At 37.6% G+C, this 11,859-nt stretch overlaps 1 protein-coding gene across 1 annotated transcript; it reads right to left on the bottom strand.

Annotated features, from left to right (window-relative positions):
- LOC105162091 (glycine-rich RNA-binding protein RZ1B) lies at positions 387-10,416 on the bottom strand. The gene is made up of 9 exons (XM_011080017.2): positions 10,246-10,416; positions 6,066-6,164; positions 5,441-5,877; positions 3,863-3,929; positions 3,730-3,783; positions 2,255-2,323; positions 2,082-2,147; positions 1,926-1,994; positions 387-662 (listed from the first exon to the last, which is right to left on the bottom strand). Exons 1-9 carry the CDS (start codon positions 10,354-10,356, stop codon positions 579-581), a joined length of 1,056 nt encoding a protein of 351 aa, XP_011078319.1. The 5' UTR covers positions 10,357-10,416; the 3' UTR covers positions 387-578.

Here is an 11,859-nt window from a genome sequence, read left to right as displayed (position 1 = left end):
AAGGCGCCTCAAGTACACGAGACAATCAAGTTAAGATGGGCTGCCAGGGCAATGACATGATTTAAAGAGCTTTGTGCTGCCTTTTGCAGTAGCCACAGATCTTCCATTATCATAGGCCAATTTGGAAATCAAACGGTCATTGACCTATATATGTTCCTACATGACGAATCTCACCACACCAAAAGACATGAAGCCGAAAGCCAACCGACACGGTTGACAGTTTACATGTTGGGGGTTGAGGAATTGGGGAGACATTTAAAGATACCGTGTAACAGAAGCAAATGTAACTTCAAAAACGGTAATGTTCTTGTTTTGCAACATCAAGTGTGAGAATATGTTCTACCCTTTGACACTTGTTCACCTTTGACTTTATCCTTTCTGAGAAGGAGAAAGAAGGTATGGATCTGATAAAAGGAGGACCAATATGGTAAAAATTGATTCACAAACACATATTTTTCAATTGTAATTTTCTGCATATGTAAGCTTAACAACAAGAAGGTACGTCTTGAATAAAAGGAAAGAAAAACAAGAGGGGACTAATAGGTAACGTTACAATGGCAGAAACTTCCAACATTATGTCAAGCTCTCCCATTTGTCAGTATCCCATCACTTATGCCTCCACCATCATTTCCCAGCTCAATCATGGTAGAATCTACCAGCCACTGCAACAAAAAAGTTTTAGTATCTAATTATATAACCCTCTGAAGGGTTAGGAGGTTATATAAGAGGTATACTTATGATCCTTCTTATATCTTTTTCCTTGAACAAATTCCAACAAGAACTGAAATTTGTTTCTCTGAAGAACAACATAGTTTCATCAAAAGACATCCAAGTAGAGGTTGCTTCTTTTAAATTTATAATGCTCTAATATCATAATGATCAAATAGAACGATTTAACACATTCTTCAGCCACTCCCTATCCACCCCACTGCACATCTCCACACATTACACAGAACTGAGCCACAGGAGGTGCATTTCCAGATAGCAAAACCACTCTCTCACTTTCTCACCCCTACTCTGACCTCCTAAGCTAGACACCTTTTTCCACAATTCTGAAGTCACATACAACTGTCCCAAACTTTTCTAGCAATTGCTTCCTCTCTGCATTTAACATCTTATTCAAGTTTTCCTACAATTTTCTGGAAGCATATTTTTGTCATTTCCATCCAGGAATCCTGCATCAGCTGCTAAAAGCCCCACGCTAACAGTCACAATGGAGACGGTTCTCATCTCTAGGCATTTCTTTTGCAGGGTTGGTGAAACAATTGCAACTTAAAATTTTCACATCTCAAACTTTTATTTGGTTAAGTATTCAACAATATATTTTCATATAAGAATTATGTAATTGATGAAAAAGGAGAGGAACAACTTCTTTTGCTCTTCTAACAGTAACATGTAGTGAAAAAAGTTTAATCATAAAACGGTAGGCCCATAGTTGTTAAAGGCGCATGATGCGAAGGTGCTTTGGAGCCATGGCACAAAAAAGGGTCCAAAGCCATGCCACCCAGAGCAAGGTGCGTATTTGCATAAATAATTTATATTTTATACCATTAATATTTTTACCAAAATCAGCATGTTCAAGATTAGGTTTTAATTTGATAGCCAAAAGGTTAAAGAAAAAAGCAAATTTCTTAATGTTCAGCCTTTAAGCCCAGCATTTTAAGGCTTGGCTTCATCCAGGTGCGCCTGGCACCAGAAAAAAAGCAACCTGGTGCGTGCCAGGTGAAAGCACCGCGCCATTTTTTGAAAATGGCGCAGGGCTCTCGCCTTTTGCACCATGTGGCATAGTGCACCATTTATAACTATGGGTAAGCACTTAGAAAGAACTATATAGTAGTATATATCAGAGACTAAAAACCAGCTTAGAATTGCCTACAGAAACAGGTAGACAGTAAATGAAAACACAGATTCTTGAACAGGCTAACCTGGAGTTCTTGTTCCGATTTTTTGGATCTCTCATCATAGTCTCTTATTTGCAGATAACATTTATGTAACTGCACAGGTCACAACATTCGGAGTGAACAATTGCCAAATTTAAGGATTTCTACTTTGAAAGGTGATAGTAACATATAATACAGTACCTTGGCTAATTGTATGTGTCGATGAGAAGTAAGCTTTTTAGCTGAGATTAATGAATCCTCCAATTTCTAAGATCACAAAATTATTCTTAGAGAAGGAAAGCAGAAATAACAATGCAGATGGACACTATATTAGAAAACTCTCAATATGCAATCTTATCCGTGAGATGAAATACCTGGTATTTTTCCTGTAATTTAGAAACAACTTCTTGTTTGTCTGCAACCAATTCTTCCATCCGAGATATCTGATCAAGAAGTAAAATATTATTTTCTATAACCATCTGGACTGTGACTAAAGGTTCCCAAACAACAGGAATAGATGACCCACCAACCAGTCAGAATTTTCTTTTGATGAAGTTCCCTATTACCATAGATACCAATAAGTAGACACAAAAAATTGCCTCCCAGAAATTAATGCCTCCTACAACTATATATTAGAGGTAACAAAGTTCATCCTTCCTTCATAATTTCACAGGTAACATGAAAATGCATGGTAATGTTATGTATGCATTGATGGTGTTTCTGAGTAAAGCAAAGGTTGATAGTATTTAGAAAGGAAAGGAATATTTAGAAGTTTGTTTTCTGTAACTCCAAGCAACTAATACTGAAATTCGTGACATTAGTATGACGTTCTAATCGTGAATATGCTTTCATCTTTCTTCCTTATGAGTAAAAAGGCAGGGAGGAGTGAGAAATCATTCTCCAGCATAACCATAAGAATTCCGCATACTGCTGAATGTTGTAGCAACAAGCACGGGAGGTTACTTGGTCAAATTTGTGGACCAAGCCATCAATGTCACCAAGTCCACCTATCCCACACCCCTGACCACACTGCACATGCCATCCCCCACAGGCGCTACTGCAACACCTGTATTCCAACAATCCCTCTTTGTTTCTCCTTCTGTCTATGGCTTAAAACTACCTTCACCCATGCCACCCCCTCTGTCTTTGTTCCACAAATAGCACTGTCACCACAGAACAGCTTCTCAAGCTTATCCATTCCCCTCTGCTCTTGCTGCAATCAATGTCCTCTGCCAAACAACTACATAATCCCTCCACCATAACAAGACAAGTTTGACATTGAAAAATGTCTAGGACAAAGATATATGAAAGTCAAAGGGAATACATTTTTCCTTTTTCATTATTTCCTTTGCCTAAATAGACGAGTCATAGAGAATGTAGAGGAGCAACAAATTAACTCATGACTCCAAGAAAATTTATATCCTGCAGGGTGCAGACTGCTGTCAAGTTTCCAAAACGCACCACATAATTATAGAGGTATCTTCTCAAATATTAATCAAGTATACTGTATTCGAGCATTCTATCCCAGAGGTGTCAATAATTTAACAAGAAAAACTTTTAAAATTTAAAACGGATATTTAGTGAATCTGGTCTCAGTTTTCTTATTAGAATAGTAAAGACATTGGGTCAGAATCCAAGGCGAGACTGGGAAAGGAGGGTCACAGCAACCCAGTCTGAAAAACCTGTCTGCGTTTAGGCGAAACCTGAGTTTACAGGGTGAAATCTTTCACATCTTCCATTAGTCTACATTCAAACAAACTCTCCTAACTTTTAGAGCCTGAGCTACAGCACAGCCTGAAGCATGCTACAGCATATTGTTTAGTTTTGACTCCAAAAATAAAATGCCTACCTCTTTACGAAGTTCTTCAAGCTTTTGACTTGAAACTGCTAATTTGCTTTCACCCTGTTGATGCAGACAAGAAAAAAGTTTTGTAGTCAAACAGAGGTACACATATACATCTAAGAAAAAACAAGAGAGCTACCTGATCCTGGTCATCATTGAATGACTCCAACGAAAGCTCTCTGCTCCCACCTTCGTCAAATCTGGACCTGCTCAGGCATATACAGCTCTTCGCAATTAAATAAACAAGAAAGCATAACTAAATGCAGCAACTACAAGTTGAAGTTATAGAACTAACTCCACAAGTATTGTCAACAAGAGTAGCTACACCATAGCTGGTCACCGTTACTACCAAATTACACTGCTGATATAATCAATCCTCCAACTAGTAAAGCAAGTCGGGCGACTCAGGCGTTATATGCATCAAGGTCACAGATAAACAATGACAACTCAAAACCTAACATTAGGTGATATCTAAAACATCTTCAGGGCTTAAGTAATTTGTATGGTATTACTGGGAGTAACAATTTACTTTCACACTAAGAACCTTGAATGTAATGGGAATCATATAAACCCACCAACTGTCAGCAAAATGATTCTCCTACGCAACAAAAATGACAGAAAAACAGGGTTGAAGATATTATCAGCACGACCATACCATCTCAACCTAGGTGTAGGGTCAGGTGCCCAAAACATGTAATGTCTGCTGTAATTCAGCTAGACAAAAATACTCTGGGATGGGTTTTCCATATTAGCTAAGCCAATGACCTAAAGATTAGAGATCCAATCTAGACAAGCATATTTCAGTTTTTAATTTACTTTACGTGGTGCACAGAGAGAATCAAAGAATCTAATCAGCACATTGCACAACTAAGAGAAAGAAAAAGAACAAGAAAGAAAGAAAAAGGTGAACATAAATTAGCAATTAATCTTCCTTGGTACTCAGCACGTAACACAAGAAAAATTAAACTGTAACAGTAATCACTGTCTTCCGTTATCATTTTCTCATTGTCAATACACTCTTGCAGCTCTGGGCTCCTGACATTCTCCAAAAATGCTAACCAAGTACAACGGTGGGGAAGGCGCAGCAATCTTCATATCACGGTGCTGACATTTTGACAGGATTCCTTTCTGGTATCCCGCCAGATGATTAGACATCACTGTGAACAAGTGCTTTTACCAATAAACATTACAAAAACAAAAAACTCAGTTGCTATTTTCTTTCATCTCACATCAGCGGATTTTGCTCGAAGGCATTTAGATAAATACAAGTGTGACTTGATGGCTTTTGCATCTTTGATCTTTGACATTTGACAACAATACAAAAGGGTGCAAGTGTTCAGTTGATGGCTTTTGCATCTTTGACATTTGCAACAATATAAAGAGTGTTGTCTTCAAGAACTTTGGTGGTGCATTGACACAAGCCCTCTAAATTAGAGATACATCGACTGTCTATGTCCATAACTAAGCAATTTGCACTAGAAATCACTGCTGAATACAAATACACAGAAACAAAACAGCTTGATCAACTTTCTTTAGAGGGAAGAGCAGAAAAAGAAGATGTAGATAACTTCATGCCAGAAATTTTTGCAACACTAGCAATATTATTCATTACTAGCATCTTGTGAAGATTCCAGAACAGCCATAGGATATCATGAATTAAATAGAAATTTCCTGCAGTGCTTAACATCAGTAATAAGTATAAAGCCCAGGGTAATACCTATTCAGTAAGTGGAGCTGTTGATGTTTATCCTTATCTCCACTTTTATGATGACTGTTGTTCCTCTGTTGCTCGATTTGTTTATCACTGTCTCTTTCCCATTCACGCTCACGCTTTCTCCCATGCTCCTGCTCAACATCATCCAGATGTCTATTATAATACCGAAACCTATCTGCATCCACGTATCGATCCCTTGTACGATCATGACCACGTCTACGTTCATGACCTCTCTCTCTGTTTTGGTCATGGTCCTGAGGCCTTTCCCAGTGTCCCTCCTGATGGCGTTGCCTATCATAACTATCATCTCTTCCTCGATCTCTACCACTCTCACCATCAATACTCCTCTCCAAGTCATGTCGAGAACTCTCCTGGTTAAAGTTAGGTCTTCCACCCCTAGTTCTCACTTCATTCACCTTAACGACTCGTCCATCAATGGTCTGAATTGAAGCATTATTTTGTCAAATATTTTGAAGTTTCAAAGTTCAAAGTTATACAACAAAATAAAGGAAAGAAATCTATCTCCATAGGAGTGTGAACAAAAACACATGTAAGTATGATACCACTGATCAGGTAGACATAAGACACATAGAGAGAGAGAGAGAGAGAGAGAGAGAGCATTGAGCACCTTGCCATCCATTTCTTTGATGGCTTGCATTGCTGATCTAGGATTAGCAAATGTGACAAATCCATAGCATTTTCCCCCAACCGAACGGTCATTGATTATCTGGGAATCAGATTTAACACCTTTTACTTACTTAATATTCCATGGAATAAAGTTAATACAGAGGTACAGGATGAGACAACTTGCAAAAGATATAAATAAACTCTAGAAAAGTACCAAATAAAGATACCAAAAAAAAGAAATAATGCAACATGTTTACTGCAATAATGGTAATAAAACTGATCCAGACAATAAATGTGCCAGAAAAAGCACAGAGAGAACTTTATCGTTACTAAATTACTTGTGTCTCCGGCCTTCTCATTAAATGCCTAGCTTCTAAGTACATAGGTACAATGGATTTACAATCTTTATTGTTAATCCATGATTTTATGCATTTAAAGAATAACCTATATTGTCATGATTAAGATAAATTCTTCTTACAGTACAGAAGATTTTAATGCAGAATCTTTCTACATTTCCATACAAAGTCTAGTAATGCTTCTAGAATATTAAGGAGTAGGAGAGATAGAGTACTACAAACTGGGATGTCAAGAAAGCCTGACATAATGTAAAATGAGGGTTTCAGATGGACACTCTGAGTGTGAAGTGTCACAAGAGAATTTAGAGGACCAACCAAACTCTGTTTCTTATCATGTAGACCTAGCTATGGTGAATGGGCACCTAGTCAAGTTTCTCTCTACCACATCCACATGAGGACAGGATTAATATAACTCTCCTTTTCCCTTATTCTTGTAGAGAAGTGACTAGGCTGACTGGTGAACAGGGTTAAAGCTGTGTGGGATTTTTATGTAGAAACATCGAAATTAGGCATTTATTATTAGTTTATGTTACCCTATTTGCTGTTATCTTATGAAACTTAAATCTGGCACATCAAGATGCCTGCTAGTCATCTTACAGTCCGTCTTGGCAGTAAAGATTAATTTGATTAAAAGTGGATGTTTGCAATGGGCAAAGCAAAAGATTATAATTAGTGGCCTCAAATATAAGATGCACGCGTGCAACTTTACATAAAATGTTTCAGGGACATCCTCAAAGTAGCAAGTCACAAGCACAAGGACACGACTCTGTTCTATTGATATGCAAATAAATAGCTATCAGCATTAAGTAAACACATATAAAATGCTTAGATGTCATAAATCTTCTGTTTCTAATCTCCAATCTATTTTCTGCCACCATTTGAAATCCCAGAATCTGCTAGATTGGAGGTATAGATCAGGTAAATGTGAGATACATTCAAGAATCATCTGGTTATTATGGAACAATGTCTGTGACTCAATACAGGGTCAACAAATGTGTATTACAAGTTTGGATGACTTCAACAAAGCATTGTTAGGCAAACAGCCCTGGCAACTTTTCAAATAAGTAAATCATGGACATAAAAATCCTCCATATCTGATAATGAGAAGGGAGAACAAAATTTTAAAGATTTATATTACATAGGATGTCTGGAGGAGTGTTAGACCAGCACAAGAAGACATAACAAATTGGTGTATGTCATAAAGGCGAAGTTTGTAACTGACATTTAGTTTCTATATAAGAATCTTAAAGACTCGTACAACACTCTTTTGGCAAATATGATAATACAAAAAGTATAGATTGTGACATCACAAGATTAAACAAAACACAGGTATACCATGAGATCCAACTGGTCAGAGTACTCTGTGATTGGAAGTCAAATAGTGGTTGGTGTGTTGGAAAGCAGGGAGAGAACATGACGCACAGTGGAGAAAGAAAGAAGACTAATAATTGTTTGTTACATCTTACTATCAAGCTCAAAGAAATGTAAGTTGCAGTTTTTAACATGGAAGGAAGCTCGAGGCAGCACCTAAATAGGAGGTAACTTAAGGAGAGCAAATTCTAGGAGATGAGAAAACCACAAATTGGATGCTGGTAGAGTTTAGTAAATAGAGATTTTGAAGTCTGTGGTTGTCTTTTGTAGTCTTCACCGCACAGTGCCACAAGCAGCACAAAGTTGGGAAAGAGAAGAACTAAAGGGCCTTCCAGAGGAAGAGAAGCACATTCAGATGCTAAAAAGGAAACTTAAGCCCATTACTCAATCCACCTTGCTACCAGTATTTTTCACTTCTCTATACATATCCAGAATGCTCCAAACTTGGAATTTTCATCTTTCAAACTCCATAATAGAGCATTAGTTCAGCAGATATTTTATCATAACACATTAGACTTGGTTTAACAACTATCTAACTAGATGCCCATAGATGTATAAACGACTGGATCAATTATATTTTGTTGCTAAGACATTCTAGTCTATAAAATCTACTTGAGCAGCAAATATTATCAAGGGTAGATGGGCATGGAGCAGCTAATTAGGTTTTCGTTAATGTCTCCTTCAAAAACTAGAAACAATCCCCAAATATAAACTCCCTTCTCTTACAACAAATGAACCCACTTTTTCATAAAAACTCTTACCTTATTTCAAGGAACTACTGATTTTTCTTGTTCCACATTTACCTCACAGCCGTAGACTAATAAACACTGCATCGTCATCATTCACATACCCTCTCCCACTTAATAATGAAACCAAAAAATCATTCACATACTTAGGCACACACATGAGTTTGCAAAGTAGCTTGAGTTTACGCAATAAAAATTAGGGATAAGTACCCAAATCAAGTATGGTCAAAGTATAGAAACTACCTTTATTATTTGCAGGATTAGTTGCCACATACAAAATCAGACTCTTCCCTCAATTTTCCAGCCCAAAAATCTGCGGTCATAACCCAAAAGAATGGTATTGGAATCCAATTTTGCACCTAAATTTATAGTCATTAGCTAGACCAACTTTTCAACCAAAATACCCTCCATTCAAGGGGGGTGGTTGTTCATATTACCAAATAACTCAGGGTCTCTATGTAATATTTCGCAAGATTTAAAATTCCAATTTAGACAATCTTCCACTCCAACCCCTATCATTAGCCACCCATCCTCAACTCCCCAACACCAGGTCACCGTGCACCCAATCATCTATCATAATCCTTCCACCAGAAACCTTCCCCTCTATCGTCATTCTACCACCCACCGCATCTCCACATCCAAGCATGACCTTAGTCCCACTCTTAACCCTCTAGCATCTATTCAACCCTCTCACCCAAATACGCAACACCTACGATCCTCAAATTCACCAACCCGAGCTGCCATCCTGCCAACCAACCAGATCCAACCCCTCGACCTCACACCCAAACCCCACACCCCGAATAGTGCCCAAGAGCTCCAGCCCGTTTCTCACCCATTGCTAAAGCTCCTGTATATATGGGTACATGTATGTCCTTAATATACACATATATATTCTTTTAGCTTTTCATTAGTTCTATAATATATATACATATGTATAACATACAGATGTTCTTTTCCTTTTTCTTTCGGCATTGGTTCTCAAATTTATCTTCAAAAAGTAGTTAAATGATAAAATGATCGAGAGATAATTCTATAATATTGTGTCTATTCCAATTTTTCCTTCTTGGGCTAGCTTCCGGGGTTTTAATCTTCATGCAGTATTCCCATTTACTTTTTTCTGCCGGCTACTCCTGAAAAGGAGTGTCATTGTAATTAAGTTAACAATAAGGATGGTTTCTAGTGACCAGAATTGAGGGATTGTGTAGGTAATTATCCCATAAAGATATTTGTGGATGGTGTTTTCCCGAGTCTCAGATTCACTATCATCCCAGAGTCCATGAACTATCCAGCTTCCAGGTCACCTGGAAAATATTTTTGCTACTGACTTGCTCATTAAACCCAAGAAACTATTATACCTACTAAGGATACATATTACCGTAGCTTCAATGAGAGAATAAACTTCCACAAGGTACAAATGAGAATTCGTAGACAGAAACATGGGATTAGATTTCATAAAAGAACAAAAAAGAAAAAAGAAACGAAGAGAAAGCACAATTTAGATTTCAGGTAAAAAAAACAAAAGAATAGAGAAATAAAAAACCAGAAGCAAAGTTGAGAGGCGTAGTCTCCGTAGTCTCAAATCTTCAAACTCAATAAGGCATTAAATTAACAACTTGGAATTGGAAGGCATGAAACCATGAACCCCACAAAATACACATCCATGTGTGTAAGCCGAAGAGAAATAGGTGAAAATCAGAGGAGAAGAAACCTTGACGGCAAGAACAGCGCCGTATATGTCGAATACTCTGCGAAGGTTCTCCTCGGTGATGTCGTACGGGAGGCCGCCCACGTATATGGAGCTGTTGTCGTCGATTGTCATTGTCTCCTCTCACCAAAGCAAGAATTACACGACAGTTGCGCCCAATTTATTACTAGTGATATAGTCTCAATTAACGCCCCTCTTCTTTTCGTATTTTATTTTTCAACCCCCACACTATTTCCTAGCATACAGAATGACACCATATAGAAATCACGTCTAAGGGTGGCAGTGGGAGTTAGGGGCGAGTTGGGTTGGACCCAAGACTAGTCCCGCCAACTCTGGCAAGGACCAGGTACAAAACTCGCAAGGGACGGTTTGACCAAGTTAGTTGCTCCTTTTTCTGTTTAATGTTATATATTGTAATAAGATATGAAGTAATTGATCTCTTAATTTATCTATCTATTTATTTAGCAATTGTTGTATCGTCTGCATTCAGAAAAAAAAAATAGAGAAATTGACAACCAAATAAATTCAAATGCACTTTTGTAAGATAAGTTAGAGGATTCTACTGCAGTATTATTTCGTGCTGCAGCTAATTATGTTACACAGAACTCTAAAACATTTGTACATTTAAAAAAAACTCCAACTTTGTAACAGGTATGAAGAATCCCCAATATGACAATAACGCAATATTTCAACTTATAAATGAAACAACAGCAGTAACATAGGTAATCCAACCAAGTTGCTAACATCACCAACTACTAAGAAATTGGTTATATATAATTGGTACAAGACTGCATCTCGGAATGAGTATGCAAGAACTCGAGACCTGCCCCAACTCCGAGCAAGTCCTATTTTTAAGACTTGCTACCCAACACGGGGTTCGAGTCGGGGACTTGGATGGACTCCAAGCCTAATCGCATTAGGATATAAATCAAGTGATCTATCTAATAGATGAATCAAATTCACAAATTTCAAGAGCATGTCTAAGTACTTCAAAGACATGTTTGATACATTCTAAGGTCCCGTCAAAATTATTTTTTTACGCAACGTAATATTCTTTGGCAATATATATGGATGCATTCAAAAAATGCACGGGTCCAATGGATTTGGGTTATGCTCAAAGCTTAGGCCAAAGCGAATGCAAATCCTGAAGGGATGACCTGCAAAAAAGGCGTTAGCACTCTGACATCTAAATTAGTATCAGATTTAGGAGAAAAATAATCGTACAAAATAAAATGTAATGAGAAATCGTGATAGAGTAAGCAATTTCATGAGAGAAATCGTGCTAAGAGTGCAATTCGATTGCTAAAGCAAGAATAGAGAGTGGTTTTTCAAATTCTAGAGGGTGTCCCTGTAGAGGGATTGAATATGTCCTTGTTAGTGGATTGAAGGTGTCCCTGTTGGGGGACTGAAGACGTCCCTGTTGGAGGATTGAAGCTATCCCTAGTGGGGCTTGAAGGTGTCCTCTTGAGAGGTGCTAAAATGAAATACTGAAATAAAAATAAGAATTTTGAAGTAAAATATGGCAAAAGTATGAGTTAAGAGTTGCAGCAAAATAGTAAGATAATTTTCAGCTTCTTGAAGTTTTGTCTGTTGGAGGGTTGTTGCCTGTATTTATAG

The sequence above is a fragment of the Sesamum indicum genome, linkage group LG5 (genome assembly GCF_000512975.1).
Source record: "Sesamum indicum cultivar Zhongzhi No. 13 linkage group LG5, S_indicum_v1.0, whole genome shotgun sequence".
Classification (NCBI taxonomy): Eukaryota; Viridiplantae; Streptophyta; class Magnoliopsida; order Lamiales; family Pedaliaceae; genus Sesamum; species Sesamum indicum.
Note: the sequence above shows the minus strand (reverse complement) of the source record. Positions and strands in the feature narration are given on the sequence as shown.